The following is a 15500-nucleotide window of genomic DNA, read 5'->3' on the forward strand; positions in this document are numbered from 1 at the left end:
GGATTCCTAGTACTGTTTCACCCTGTGCTGTCTTCTCCACCTAGGCTGGCCTCACTCTGATTAGTTACTGATGGTCTTGGTTTTATAAATAAGATGAGGAAGCCAGCTCTCTTGAAAATGATCATCAGCAGCAGCTCCTTATTCTTACATGGGTACTTGGTACTAGGTGAAGAGACTCTGCTTATCCAAGGACTTCCTGTCAGGCAACTAACTGACACAGGAAGAGCATTGTTTCTTTTTCCTGAAGAGACAGTAGTTGAGCCAGTATGATTTAACATGTTTTCTCTATGCCTTTCCCAAATGACAATCATCTAGTTTAAATGGGAATTAGATGGGCAGTTGGGAGCCTGGCCACAGCTGTTCTGTAAAGACTCAAATAGTCCAGGCACCAGTGTCCTGCTCTGACTGCTCTGCTTCTGAGTGTGTGACCACAATTCTGCTTTAGAAGCCTGGGTTAAGAGGAGGTTTTAACCTGCTCTGTAACTGTTAAGGACACAGTGTGTCATTGTCTTCCCATCCCATGTACGCTGTGCTCTGATTCAGATCCACCTGTTTATCAGCAATTAGTAGCTTTTGTCCCCAAGAAGAGCTGTAAAAGTTGTTTAGGAAATAGGCTGCAGGCCATGTGCATATTGTAGGCACGATTTTTCAGAATCCTTAGTACAAAATGACCAAGCCTAAAAGAACAGTTGAAAAATTTGCTAAGTTCATGCCATTTAACATAACGGCAAAGACTAGGGATTTGCTTGCATTGCAGTCTAAAAGTGGTATTGCAGCTCTTCACAAAACTAGTTTATAAGCATAAATAGTTTAGGTACTGATAGTGCCTCATGAAGTGTTGGATTGTGAATCCCGTCTAGATCCTTAGCTAAGTATTCTGGCAGCCTAGCAGGACTCTGAATATTCTTTGCTTTCATCCAGTCTGCCTGAATACTCATAGCTCAGACCTGTCATCTTCAGCTGGCATAACACCTTCAGAATGTAATCCAGAGATGGTTGATCTAGCAGTTTGTGTTTTTCAGAATGCCTAAGTTCATCTAAACATTTATAGTGAAGAAAATTCTTTGTGTAACTGAGAAACAATGAATTGTTAATCCTTTCTCAAAAGAACAGCAATACAGAATAGGCAGGCATTGGATGCTTCCATACTGTTCCATCTTTGGTCTGCCTTCACTTTTACTTTCCCCCCTCCCTCTCAAAGAGTCTTAGAGCTCAGGAGCAGTTGCATTCCTTTTCCATCAGACTGGCAGTTCCTTCCCCAACAGCCTCTTTCTTCTTACTGTCCTCAGAACTCAGAATACTTAGCTCCTTCAAGGTAAGCACAGATCACTTAATCTTTTCTGGCTACAGGACAGTGAGGCAATAAATAATTTCTTTCTAAAGACAGACTTGTTCTGACTTAACAAATTTCAGAGATGAGAGGAAAGATGAATGTACAACAGTTATTGTCAAGGCACACAGAAACAGCATATACGTGTCTGGAGTCATCTGGGCTCTCTGCAGTAATCAGCATAGCACTGTTTCTGTGTCTGCCCCAAGTCTAGCAATTATGCTCCCCAGGAATAAAGCCGGCCACTTTCTGTACTCCTCAAGTATTGTGTTTATGGGGCCACTGACACCTTCTCTGCTCTGTGTGGTACCAGTTTTGTCTTGGAGTACTCCTCACCTCACCAGCTGCAGGCATCTCTTTAGAATTGCAGTTAGGTAAGAAATGTCTCCAAGACTGGAAGCAATGGAGGAAGAGGTGTAGTGTGGTGTGGTGCTTGTTTGTTTTTTAGTGGAAGCTGGTAAAAGAACGGGGATTATTGACAAGAGATAGGATAAACTTTGTACAGACACACTGAGCGGATTCAGCTGTCCAGCTGTGCCATGCTTGTGGTCTGCTGTTGGCCCACGTTTCCCCCCCACACCCCCGATGGTGCAGCTTTGCTTGGTGGCCCTGTCACCCTGCAGTGAATGTGACTGCCTGTGCTGCATGTCAAGCTGCATGCCTCCCTCCCTGCGCCACTATGCATGAGTTTGCAGCAGCATTAGAGCACTTAGCTTAAGCCAACTCATAGCAAGTCGTCAGGAGAAAGCAATACCTAAAAACAACGTAATGCACAGAATGGTACTTTGGTTTGGGGCGGTGGGGGCCGAGATAAAAAGTACATTTTAGTACATTTAGCAGATTTTACTGAAGTTGTGTGAAAGAGACAGCTATTCTGCCACTTTTAGGTAATTAAATAGCCCATGACTCCACTCCCGTTTTACCCCGAGTCCCCGACTTCGGACAAATAAGCGGCTGTGACGGACAGATAAGCGGCTGTGACGAACAGATGCCACTGACCCCAGAGGCGCCCCGCGGGCTCGGCGGGTCCCCGGCGCCCCCCGGCGGGCGCCTCTCGCAGCTGCAGCTGCAGCGCGCCCGGCCCGCGGCTCCTCTGAGGGCGGGCGCACCACGTGCCACTGGCGCCGGAAGCGGACGCGGCCCAGGCCCTGTGGAGCCGGAGCGCCGCGGCCCTGCCATGAGCCGGCCGCCGGCCCTGCAGGCGCAGACCTGCGGCCCCTGGGAGATGAAGGAGCGCCTCGGCACCGGCGGCTTCGGCAACGTCATCCGCTGGCACAACAAGGTAGGCGGCGGTGGGCCCCTCGCCCAGCGCGGCCTGGTCCGGCCCGGCCCGGCCCGGCCGGCCGCGCTCAGCTGAGCCCGTGCTGTGCCCGCAGGAGACCGGCGAGCAGGTGGCCATCAAGCAGTGCCGGCAGGAGCTGAGCCCGCGCAACCGCGACCGCTGGGCGCTGGAGATACAGATCATGAAGAGGTGAGGCCGGCCCGCTCCGCCGGCGAGCCAGGGCGCGGCCTGCGCGCGGCCTGCCGCGTTCCCGCTCGCCGCCGGTACGGGCCGCTGCGGGCCGGCCGCTGCGGCACCGCCCTGTGGCGCGCGAGGGGGTAACGGCGGCGCTGAGGTGAGCGGTGTGAGAGGCAGGCGGCGATCTGCTGCCGTCCCCGGAGTGTGCCTACCCCACCGCGAAGGCGAGTGCACAGGAGCTGGGTGCGCACCGAAGAAAACCTTGCTTTGTGTTTTCTCTGAGCTCCCAGGTCTTGAGGTTTAAAGGCTTTGTTCTCTAGAGGCCGTGCCACTGTCTTTAGTGTTACGACAGTTTTGCTGTGTAGCTGCTCTTTTACCTAGCTTAATGTCTGCGTTGGGTTGTCTTTCAAGATGCTGGAATACTTGTGTGGGATGCAATTGTCTGAAAACAGTTGGGATTTTCTCTGAAGCATGTTAACAGGCTGCGTTAGACTCCTGCCTAGGAGCTGCAGGAAGATGCCTTGCTGAGAGCTGTTATGCATGTTCTCTGAAGCAGTGCACTGACCGCGCACTGAAGCAGTGCGCACCGGTTGTGCACTGAATGCAAGGAGTTGAGCTGAGTCTCTAGGTCTGTGAAGGATGGGTGAACTGCAGGCCTCTAGAATATGCTGGTTCGGTTTCTAAAAGGATTAACGTCTCTCTAGGGCTTAGTGTGTTGACCATGTGCACATGATGCTGCGGAGCTCTTGTAGAAGGTTGGGTTTCAGGTGTCTGCCATGGTTGCGGTGATATGAATATGTGCCTCATTTCCACTCCCTAGGCTGAACCATCCCAATGTAGTGGCTGCCCGTGATGTTCCTGAAGGGATGCAGAAGCTTGCCCCAAATGACTTGCCGCTGTTGGCCATGGAGTACTGCCAAGGTGGAGACCTCCGCAAGGTGAGGTCACTGGGGTGGTGATGGTGGCTAAGGGATCTCAGCAGGACGGGACCTGGGGTTTCTCTTCAGAAAAGTTTAGTTTGGAGCGTAAAGCCTTTTTTTTTTTTTTTTTGGTTAAACCCTGCTGCTTCCAAATTCGTGTCATGGTAGCTACAATGTTTGGTGGGTTGGTTCTTGATAAAGTTCCACTTGTAAAAACTTAAGCATTTTCTGAAACTTTCCATGTTTGTTTGACCACAACTGATAGTATGTGGAATTTGCATGTAGGGGATGAGGGGGCGTGTGAGGTGTACAACAGGATGTGAGTATGGCCAAGAACATCATAGGGCAGATCTGTGGGTGTTATCTTTCCTGGAACTGGTAAACCTCTATCTGTAATAGAAAAAATAATTTGTGTTCATTCTAACCTTGATTTTTTTTAACCTTTGCTATAACCTGCCCATAGATTGAAATCCAGAGCGTACAGCTGAGATTAGAGCTGATCCTGTCGGGCACAGGGGAAATAGCTATGAAGGGTGGAGACAGTAGAAGGAAGAGGATGGGGATGATGCTGATTTCTTCCAGCCACCCTTTCTCCTCTCCAGGGTAGACTAAGGCCTTAGGCAGTAACTGTTGCTATCAGAAGTCCCAGTCCCATTTCTTTGCTGTCACTGGAACTTCTTGCATCCTTGAGAGTTTGTGGGATGTGGACCTTTGCTTAGGACACGGGAGGGAAAGATTATGTATGTTTTGTGTTGCTCTCTTGCAGTACCTGAATCAGCTGGAAAATTGCTGTGGCTTGCGGGAAGAAGCTATTCTGATCTTATTGTCTGATATTGGTAAGTTGTACCAATATCTTCAGTTGTCCCAAATGTGGAAGCCCTTTCACTGTTGAATCCACTCAAAGGCTACATGACAGTGACCTTAATGACTCCATGTTAGGCCCTGGAATAGTATACTTGCTTCTAGTCTTGTTCTACCAGTCCTCTCTAAGAAAACCACTTTCTGATTTTTTTTGTTCTTGCAATTCCAGTGTTGAGATGGATTTTATTTCCCAGCAAAAATGTTACTCAGGATTTCCCAGAAGGTCCTGGATAGCTGAATACTGGCCAAGTGACTCCAGTTTATATTGTGTATCATCTCTCCACCCTCAGTTCAGTAGCTCATTATCAGGACTGCAGAGTGTGTGTGATCAGTTGTTTTCCATTAGCATTTGGGCGACCATTATGTGGAATTTGAGACAGTTCTGATGTTTGCAGTGTGATGCAAAGATTAGAGAGAGCTGTCTAGAGACTTTTGGGGAGTTTGGTGGTGGTGGTGGTGGGTTTTTTTGTTGTTTTAGCAAGCTATGTTGTTATCATGGGCTATTACGTGAGTGAGTCACAGCTGAAGTGAAACTGGACAGGTGCAAAGACTTTAAAGAGAAGAGATTCAAAAAGTGCTTTTGGGGCAGGTGGATTCTTAGAAAGTAAGCTTGTGGCAAGAGGAGAAACATGCCCCGATTAGTACTCCTATTGCTAGGCAGAATCTCCTGTCCTTTGTGTCCCCAGAGCATTTGTATCCTGCTGTCTGCATCCTTTTACTCCTTCCTGACCAGGAAAAGATACTTGGAACTGACCAGAGACAGTGGCAGGTCATGTTTAGAGCGCAGTTTGTGTTTATGTGCTTGCGTGTATACGTATAGAACTCGTTCTTCAGATCACTTAAAATGCTTGCTTAGCCAGTCTTTCTAGGGTGACTGTCCTTCAGGAGAAGGCTATATTGTTGATAACTCTTGAAAGTCCAGCCAGATCATTCCACACTGAATAGGAGAGCTGCATCTGGGAATGCAGCACTGTCAGACGGGACATGAAGTCCCAAAGAGCAGAAAGTGAGTCCTTCTGGCTCAGGCCTGAATTAGCACTGAAAAGCACAAACTGTAGAAATGCTGCCAGGTTTTGTTTTTCCTAAAACCATACTTTTTACCCACAGGATGGGAGATATATTAAGGTATTATCTTGACCAAGTGTGAGAAATACAGGACATTTATTCTGCCTTACTATTCTTAAGATGAAGTTTTTATCCTTCCAATGTAGAATGGAATTTATCAGCCTGCAAGTTGTGGGGTATCAGTGGTTGTGAGCAGAGACCGTATGTTACATAGAAATTTCCTAGGAAGAATTTTGCAGGTGAAATTGGGCAGAACAACAGCTTGTGGACAGGACAGAACAAAGTCCTTCGTAGAGCAGCCTTTGGATCCTAGGTTAAGACTGTTGAAGGAAGAGGTGTACTGAGGAAAGCTGAGTTCAGCCACTCCTCTAGCCACAAGATATGCTTTGCTTCCGTGCAGCTGTTATAATTTTTAACCTTCAGCATCTGGGAGAGGGTTCATCAGGAGACTTTGGGCAAAATGAGACTACTATATCTTCAGAAAAAAATAGCTGCCAGTAGAGCAAGTTCTGTTTGCGTCCAGAAATGTTTGACGCTTGCTTTTCTTCTTGGACTTGATATTTCATTCATCTATTGATTGTACAAGATTTGACTCAAAAGCCATGCTTTTACCATGTAAAAATGCGTCCTTACTGAGGTCATGCTAGGTACTCTTAGTCGTGTTCTAACAAATGGCTCTTTCTGTGTCTCAGCCTCTGCTCTCCGGTACCTTCATGAAAACAGGATCATCCACAGAGACTTGAAACCAGAGAACATTGTGCTGCAGCAAGGAGAGCAAAGGGTAAGCAGGAACTGGGCGTCTTTGGCTGCACAGACAAGTAAGTGTAAGAGGAACATGCATGTGCCAGACAGTTACAGTGATCCCTCTGCAAGAGCTCTCAACCCAGGGTAACAGCTAGCTCAGAGCTCTCTGTCAGAGGAACAGTATTCTATGTGCAGCTGAGATGAGAGGTTGTATTAGACTTCTGGTAATACCTGGCATTTCAACTTAAAATACTGATGAATGAATCCGATTGTAGCGACTGGCCAAAGATCTGAATTAGCAGTAACATCTGCCGTTCTGTGCGATCAAGCCAATGACAATTTTATGTACCTTTGGTCTTAGGAACCTGCGAGAGTGTCCTATTTCCTCCTGCATCTCTTCATTGGCACCTTTCCTGCATAGATTTGAAGAGCTGAACTTTAGTTTTCTCTGCTGTGTAGTATGTTTTTAAGAGAACTTCTCACCAGTCCTTGCTCTTTGTTGTGTCTTTCAGTTAATACACAAAATCATTGACCTTGGTTATGCTAAGGAGTTGGATCAGGGCAGCCTATGCACTTCCTTCGTTGGGACACTACAGTACTTGGTAAGGAAAGAATATGGCTAGAAGAGCAGCTACCACATTGTAAGATGGAGTCAACAGTATAATTGTATCTTGGACTGGGCAAAGTACTTGTCCAAGAAGGGGTGCATTTGGGCTGCTCTAGCAAGGAAAGGTAATTGTTTTTTGCTGACACTGAGTTTTCACAGTGTCTGCTAGCTTCTTCTGTTGTAAATAAGAAGCAGGAGTGCCACTAACCTGTAGTATTCACTCTGAGAGGATATCAAAGGTCTTGAAAGGTAGCCCATTCAGCATGGTCTTTGTAATGTGTTGTACAAACGTTAACGAGCTCTTAAGAGGTAGAGAGCTGAGAGAAAGGTGTCTTTTTCTCTTGTGTGCGTGAACTGTTTCAGGCTCCAGAGCTGCTGGAGCAGCAGAAGTATACGGTGACAGTGGATTATTGGAGCTTTGGCACACTAGCCTTTGAGTGCATTACAGGCTTCCGACCATTCCTACCCAACTGGCAGCCAGTGCAATGGTGAGTGACCTGGGGCCTGGTGATAAGAAGAGCGCGTGCAATACCACTGTCCTGTTTATGTGAAGTAAGGGTGTAGTCCCTGGATTTTGGGGGGGATTAATATTTTTGTTTCTTGCCTTATGGAAAATGGGTCCCTTCACTGGAGTTTATTGACCTCCTTGAGCAAGTTCAGCATTTCTGATACTTCTCTTTGGGGTCAGGACTAACTCCTGCAGGGCAGGCGGCAGAAACCAAAGCAGCATCTGGATAACATCTATCAGGAGTAACTGTAAGAGTCTACTAATGTGCATGCTGGGAAAGACAAGTGATTATTTCACCACTGTACTTCCTTGAATTCATTAGGCATACAAAAGTGCGACAGAAGAGTGAGTTGGATATTGTCGTTTCAGAAGACTTATCTGGAGAAGTCAAATTTTCTAGCAGTTTACCTTACCCAAACAATCTAAACAGGTGAGGACTGAAAATCTGTTGTGCCATGCGGGAATAAACTGTTTCTTCTGAGAATGAACCAGGTCTATATTATGTTCCTTACTGTGTTAATCTGTGGATAGGAAGAATGCATGATACAAACAGCGCTTATGTCCTTCAGCAGACTTGTGTAGATGAGAGAGCCTCTATTTCTGCATTCTAAACAGTGGATTTGTGATCAGAAAATGGAGTTGTGTGTCAGTCCTCCCGCAGAAGCCAAGCCGTATGATGGCTGCAAATGCACTTTAGTCTTTTCTGACCCTGTTCTTATTTTGGTCCTACAGCGTTTTGGCTGGAAGATTGGAAAAATGGCTACAGCTCATGTTAATGTGGCACCCACGGCAGAGAGGTACAGATCCTACATATGGACCCAATGGGTGTTTCAAAGCTTTGGATGACATTTTGAACCTGAAGGTGAGCAGTGGGCCTGGATTCCTCTGAACACTTTTCCACAGAGTAGGTGTCCCTGCCCTATGAGGGAAGAGACTTGATTCATAGGCCTAGGAGGAAAAGCAGCACAGAAACCCATTTAGGATGACAGCTAATAGCATGTGCTTTCCTCTTGCTTATTTGAGGAGAAATACTTACTGAGTTTGTTTGGATTAGTAAATAGCTTCTCCATGTGCTTGGTTCTATATTCTGGCAGAGGATTCTGCTGAAGTTGTTTAATTGCCATGTGGCCTCTCTTCCAGCTGATGGAGGACAAGGACTTTGGCATCATGTTATGAAGTAGCTGTGAAGCAACTTCTTGAACCCTGCCAAGTACTCTGAAACGGTTTCTTGGTGGTTGGTGTCTCAGGCCTGGAATCTCTGCTCAAACATGACCTGTGCATCTCCAGCTCTTCTCATGTCACACTGCTCTTCTTGTAGCTGCTTCATGTTTTGAACATGGTTACGGGAACTGTACACACCTACCCTGTGACAGAGGAGGAAACTCTGCAGACTGTGAAGGCCAGGATCCAGTTAGATACTGGAATCCCAGAACAGGACCAGGAGCTACTGCAGGAAGCAGGACTTGCATTGTTTCCTCAGAAGTTGGCCACTAAGCATATAGCTGATAGCAAGGTGAGTCTGGATGTTCCCTTCCATGCCGCTCAGTGAATCGGCGAACACTGTTCCCTCTTTGGGAGCAGAGCATACCTCCCTGCTGCTCTGGCAGTCCTTAGTTGTAGTAACCACACAGACCTAACCCTTTGCAGAATAGGCACCCTGTTTCCTTTGGTGTAACACTATAAACAGAACATTCCTCTGCTGTGGAAAACTGTTTATAGTGTTACTGAGGATTGTTGTTTATGAGAGAACTCAGTTGGGTCTTTTTGTCTTTGGCAGGTGAATGATGCGGCAGCTACAGACACAGACCTCCTCTTCCTCTTTGATAACCAGAAAGTTTCCTATGAGGCTCAGGTTGCCTTGCGTCCTCACCCAGAAAGTGTTGACTGCATCCGTAAGGATTTTCTCTAGTGTGGATGTGGGAGGATCTCTCCAGTGAAAGGGCTGCCTGTGTTCTGTGGTCTGTACCATGTACAGAGTAGAGAGAGCCTTTGCCTGTTGGGACTGGAGAAGCAGTAAAACAGACTGGCATAGCATTCGTTCCATTTGTCAGCATAACTGAGGGAAGGGAGGGTTAGATGTGATATGCTGGGAGGAGCTCCCCGGGGGATAGCCAACTCTAGACTGTAAGAGGTAGACTCTTGGCTACGTGTTCTTCAAAGGAGTGATGTTTTGGTCTGTCTTGTCATGTGCTAATACTACTTTGAGGCTTCATGCTGATATGTACATTTTCCCTCTTCCCTCCCCTTTGTTTCCAGTTCAGGATCCAAAGAAGAATCTCCACTTTTTCCAGTTGCGGAAAGTGTGGGGTCAGATCTGGCACACAATCCGGATGCTGAAAGAGGATTGTAACCGGCTTCAGCAGGGACAGCGAGCAGCCATGTATGGTGGCAGTCTCTCTAGAATACTTACTTCTGCCTTTGCTCTGCTGTGAAAGGGAAAGGGCAGGAATGGGACCCTATTACAGGGGGGAGCCCATGAGCGGAGCTGTTTACAACTAATGAAAAGCTGAGTTGTATCCTCTGACACAACTGCTTTTGTGGTCTTTGCTACACTCAGCACTATCTACTTTTGATATATGTGGAAGTCTGGGTTTATAGTTTGGGTGTGTAATATGACCTTCTTGTCCTTGCAGGATGAATCTGTTGCGTTACAATAGTACCCTGTCGAAGATGAAGAATTCTATGGCCTCCCTTTCCCAGCAGCTGAAAGCAAAGCTGGACTTCTTTAAAACAAGCATCCAAATTGATCTGGAGAAGTATAAAGAGCAGATTGAATTTGGAATTAGTGAGTATTGCATCGGGCAAATGGAGGTCTTTTTTGCCTCTTGCCCCAGTATACTACCTTCCTTTTCCTGTATCAACCTAAGAAAAGCAATCACTCTTCTTTTGTTCCTGTAGCTTCTGAGAAGCTGCTGTTTGCCTGGAAAGAGATGGAGCAGGCTGTGGAACTCTGTGGGCGGGTATGTTTCTAGAGCTAATTGCTTATCCTAAAGAAAAAGAGGCTTTTCTCATTGTCCTCCCTTAAATAAAAACTGCTTGTGTCTGAGCTGACTCCAGACATCACATTGTCTTGGTTTGGATTGCATCACTTTTTGCTTGCCAGTACTTCATGGATCTCTCTGTGTTTGTAAGACACGGGGAAAAGAGTGATCTTGAGGAATGTCCTTGATGTCCTGCTAACCAGTCCTGGAGCCAGGAGAGTTTTAGCAGGATAACTGAAAAGAGGATCTGGAACAGGAGGTTGAAACAGAGTGGGAAAGTGAATGATTAGATGATCGAACACAAGAATTTCAAAATTCAATACTGATGTTTTAAAGGGCAGTGGTTTTCCATTCTTGGTGCTTGTTATGCACCTGCTTCCCCTAAGGGATTCAGCCTTCTGACATAAGACAATGTAATCCCTGCCAGCTGGGCCAAGGACCATTTGTCCCAGATGAAAAGTGAAATGTGACTAGTTAACAGTTGATTCCCTGCCAACACATGGCCCTTCTCCAGTGGGAGGAGGCAGAGTGGCAGAATGACTGTCTGACAAGTGGCAGTTCGTGTTTCTGCGTATGAACAAATTCAGGTTAAAAGCAGAAATTGGGGTGCCAGAGCAGGGTGTGGTTGCGCACTGAGGAAGAAGGGGAAGAGCAGAGATTGGTAGGATGGGAGAATATCTGCTAGAGTGGCAAGGAAAAGGAAGCATGACAGCATGGGAACTAGCAGTACATTTACTGTAAAGTCTGACCCTTCAATGGCTCTCTTTCATGGGCCAAATTTAGCATAGAAAAGTTCTTGGAAGTTGTTTTATCCCAGAGCACCAAGCATATTTCCTTGAATGGAAATTAAAACATTCTTATTCCTTTTTGTCCAGGGCTGCTGTTTGCATCTTGCTGATGCGAGTGTTGGGAAATGTGAATGAGAAAGGAAGAGCCAGTGAGGTAGTGTCTGTTAGTATGACACTGTCACATTGTTTATGTGCTGCCCTGCTTTCAGGAGGATGATGTGGATCAGCTAGTGAAGAGGATGATGGCCTTGCAGACAGACATTGTGGACCTGCAGAGAAGCCCCCTAGGTCGTAAACAAGGAGGAACACTGGAAGATTTGTGAGTTGAACTATCTTGAACTTCATATATAGGAGTGTTGCTAGTGTAGCTTAGTTCCTTTTTCACTGCAAGGCAATGGGGGTGCTATTTCCAGCCCAAATTATGGGGGACTGGCAGGACTTAACATGACACTAAAAGACAATTTTTGAGTCCTGACCTGTCGGTCTGAAATTGCAGACTGGTGTATAGAAGACTTGAGTTATTGAAGTAACTGTTCATAATTTTGATCTTGGAGAAGTTGCTTTTTGTTTTGTGCCTCTTTCTTTTAGAGAAGAACAAGCCAGAGAGCTGTACCGGAGGCTGAGAGAGAAGCCAAGAGGTAAAAGACATTTTCGGTCAAGGTCAGCTTGCTCTGCGTGAGTTCAAACTCTGGAGATACAGTAAACTGCATTGAGAAAACTTTCTTGGTGTTCCAGGCCTGGCTATACACTAGATGCATATGGCCTCCTCTAGACTTGACTTTTTTGGAGAGGGGAGTCAGTGAGTCCATTTTAAACCAGGCAAGCCTGGCTTTCCTGCTACCTCTTCCTAACTGTGAGACTCTCCTGAATTCTTCTCAGAGCAAGTTGTTGCTGCAGGCATATGCTGCTGCTTATGTTTCTATGTAGGAAGCATGAAGGGCAGTTGGCAGTTGTTCCTTTCAGCAGCTATACAGCCCCAAGGCAGTAGACCTGCTGTTCCAATTCTGCTAATTCTCATATTTTCAAGGAGGGTAGCTAAAATCCAGTGCCCTTCATCCCACTCACTTCTGCATGCCATGAACTTTTGATGTTTCAGGATTAAAGAAGTGGAAACAAACCACTAAGAGTCTTCTCACTGTACGTCTTATGAGCCTACTTATCTGTGTTCTAATCTGACTCCTATTCCAGATCAGAGGACCAGTGGTGACAGCCAAGAAATAGTACGACTGCTCTTACAGGCAATCCAAACCTTTGAAAAAAAAGTCAGGGTCATTTATGCTCAACTCAGGTGAGCTTCAGAGTCAACTTTTACTGAGGGTTGGGGAGAAAGTATTCTCTCTTTCAGCAAGAGGTTTTGTTCTAGAGGTTAAACATCAAATGTGTACAGCTAGTGTAATTTCTGAGTGCTATAGAGGATAAGGAACTTCAGACAAGTTCCCCTACTGCAGCTGCCCATTTGTGACCTGTTTCTTTTTTTTTTTCCTTTTTTTTTTTTCTTTTTTCTTTTTTTAACAGTAAAACTGTAGTTTGCAAGCAGAAGGCACTGGAATTGTTCCCTAGAGTGGAGAAAGTGATGAATCTGATGAATGAAGATGAGAATACAGTTGTTAGGCTTCAGGAGAAACGACAGAAAGAACTGTGGAACCTGCTGAAAATTGCTTGTGTAAGTGGAAATAAAAAAAAGATTTTGAGTAAAACCATATTTTTTAGGATAAGTAGCACAGAGTAAAAGAAATCAGTAGTAGTATAGACTGTATGTCCTATGGTTGCTTTTTGCCATTAATTTCTATCAGGGTTAAAGCCAAGCTCTGAGCTCTTGTGCTCCTGACTGCTGGAACTAGGTGGAAATAATTGCAATCTGAATCTACTGTGTTTTTCTTCAGAGTAAAGTACGTGGTCCTGTTACTGGCAGTCCAGAGAGCATGAACACATCACGACTTAGTAGCCCTGGTCAGTTGCTACTGCAGGTCCCTTCTGGAACCTACAATTTACCAGAATCAATCAGGAAAAGGTGAGGTGAGGTCTGGAGTTGTGTAGCTAATGTTCGCAGCACAAGGTTGGGGATCCTGCTTTGTGAAATAAAGGCTTTCTTACATTCTATGCTTTGTGTTCAGCCTCCACTGTCAGCAGTGTTTTCTACCTAATAGCTAGATTTCCTGGGGCTTGTGAATCTTTCTTTAGGAACAACTGGGAATAATGTGTAAGTTCACCTCCCTGCCCTGAAAAGAAAGATAGGGGCTTGTTTTATCTGAAATGGTTATGCTTATTTGAAGTATAGGGCCAGCAGGAATTGTTCGAGTGTTATCATATTAGGTAATGGTGGCTGGGCTGTATCATAAAGGAGAGCCTGTTATACCAAACACTTAAGATTCTGGCTTACTTAAAGGAATGGGGTTCCCTTTTATAGTTCTGGAATGACAGACCTTGGCTTATTTGCTCGTATGATATTTAATCCTTTATTTTAAAGGCTGTTTTGTAACTTTTTTTTTCCCTAACAGCAAGTTGATATAATAAAAACCTGATACCAGTTTGAACACCCTTCCTTTCCCCAACCCCAGGAAATGTGCAGATGCCACTGACTTTCTCAGTTGTAATATGAATCACCAGCTTATGAGCTGACTGATAAATATTCTTCAGTGCAGCACAGCATACCTGCCTAGAAGTATTTCTTCATCCAAGGTAGTGGCAGCATCTCTTTAGACAAAACTTCAGTGGAAAATAACTGTTTAACAATTGTCCTTTTCAGTGAGGAGCTTCTGTTGGAATCACAGAAACTCTGTAGCCAACTCGAAAATGTGATGCATGACACAATGAAGGACCAGGACCAGAGTCTTATGGTAACACTTTTGCTATTTTTGTATAAATAGACTGTGGAAGTCTATGGTTTCCAACTTCTGTATGTGTACCTTTCCTATAAATAAGTAATATGGCTAATAGATTTCTACATATTACTCTTGTCTAAGAAGAGAGTAGGATTTGTGGGAGATGCAAACCCCCACTCCCCCATCTGAACTGCTGACCAACCCATTCCCTACTTGCAGGGAATGGGAGCCATGCCTTGGGGACTGACTTTGCGCTGAACAATATGGCACTGGAAATACTGGGGCTTCCCCTTCCCTGGAGAGATAGAGGACTTGACTATTGTACAGAAATAGTTGTAGAAGTGCAGTTTGGCAATCACGATCTTCCTGTGGTGGCAGTACACTGGCCAGGAAAAATGGACAAAAATGTAGGGGGTGGTAAAGATGGACTTGTTCACTAAAGTAGAGTATTGAAAAGAAAATCCTGAGGAAAACAAATAATTTAAGGTTTTCCTTTAAATAAATTAAAGGATTCACTCTGAAATTATTTTGAGCAATTTCTTTGGAGTGAAATTTTAAAATCTGATTCTTTAAAATTTTTCTGTAATAAAGGGGAAGTAGTCTCAACTGTAAGCTTGTGTTGGAACTGTTTATTCTTTAGGCTCTAGATTGGAGCTGGCTGCAGCTTCAGGTAGAAGAAAGAAACAGTCCAGAACAAAACCAAATGTAAAGTTACTTCAGTTGCATCTGAAGACATGCTACATAAGGAAGCCGACTGTGATAAGCTGCTGCATCTGAAAAGGGAAGTTTAAGTGCCTCCTTCTACTGTCACCTACTGCTTCTGTGATGCACATGGCCTAGCTTTTAATGTCTGAATCTCAAACACTTTTTTCCACAAGGATATAGTAGGAAATGCCTACTTGGAAAAAGTTGATAATCATGCCTTAAGATAGCAGATATTCTTGCTTTCTGATCTTTTGTATCTTCCCTTAGGCATCACACTTGATTGTTTTGCTGCCTTCTAATGAACAAGGGACAATTTATGCAATCAGCTTGCACAGTCATTGGTAGATAATCATCTTCCTAATATACTTGAACTGTGAACTTATTTTCTTAACTCTGCCGATTTGCACTTTTTTCCTTAAGTGTAATGTTGTACTTACTTGTTTCCTATATGGGAACGAAATATCTGATATGTGTAAACTTTTGGTTTGCTCTATTTGATACCATCAATACAATTTTAATGAAAAAGCTGCTTTCATTGTGCAGGTCTCTGAAATGCGAGAGGTAAGGATATTATCCAAGAGAGCCTAGGGAGTGTAGATGAACTTCAGTGTAGATAAACTGCAAATGATTTGTTAAACTATACACCTGTTAACCTTAAAGTTCTACCAAAACCCCCCCCCCAAAAAAACAAACTGTGCTCTACACTGTTG

The 15500-nt window shown here is 45.0% G+C and overlaps 1 protein-coding gene across 1 annotated transcript; it reads left to right on the forward strand.

The window, feature by feature from the left end:
* Positions 1 to 2224: 2224 nt before the first annotated feature.
* On the forward strand, positions 2225 to 15318 carry IKBKB (inhibitor of nuclear factor kappa B kinase subunit beta). The gene is made up of 21 exons (XM_067312507.1): positions 2225 to 2612; positions 2707 to 2801; positions 3610 to 3727; positions 4476 to 4545; positions 6328 to 6416; positions 6892 to 6981; positions 7350 to 7474; positions 7817 to 7924; positions 8227 to 8356; positions 8813 to 9007; positions 9272 to 9386; positions 9751 to 9874; positions 10128 to 10279; positions 10393 to 10454; positions 11473 to 11582; positions 11852 to 11901; positions 12452 to 12551; positions 12779 to 12926; positions 13147 to 13274; positions 14010 to 14100; positions 14726 to 15318. Exons 1-21 carry the CDS (start codon positions 2319 to 2321, stop codon positions 14792 to 14794), a joined length of 2463 nt encoding a protein of 820 aa, XP_067168608.1. The 5' UTR covers positions 2225 to 2318; the 3' UTR covers positions 14795 to 15318.
* Positions 15319 to 15500: the final 182 nt, after the last annotated feature.

The sequence above is a fragment of the Apteryx mantelli genome, chromosome 29 (assembly GCF_036417845.1).
Source record: "Apteryx mantelli isolate bAptMan1 chromosome 29, bAptMan1.hap1, whole genome shotgun sequence".
Lineage (NCBI taxonomy): Eukaryota > Metazoa > Chordata > Aves > Apterygiformes > Apterygidae > Apteryx > Apteryx mantelli.

Excerpts from the sequence above, each read along its gene's own strand:
- IKBKB (XM_067312507.1), top strand. The coding sequence starts at position 2,319 with ATGCCACTGACCCCAGAGGCGCCCCGCGGGCTCGGCGGGTCCCCGGCG. Across the intron at positions 6,982-7,349 it reads TTGGGACACTACAGTACTTG|GCTCCAGAGCTGCTGGAGCA; the intron begins GTAAGGAAAGAA and ends GAACTGTTTCAG. Across the intron at positions 11,902-12,451 it reads GCTGAGAGAGAAGCCAAGAG|ATCAGAGGACCAGTGGTGAC; the intron begins GTAAAAGACATT and ends CTCCTATTCCAG.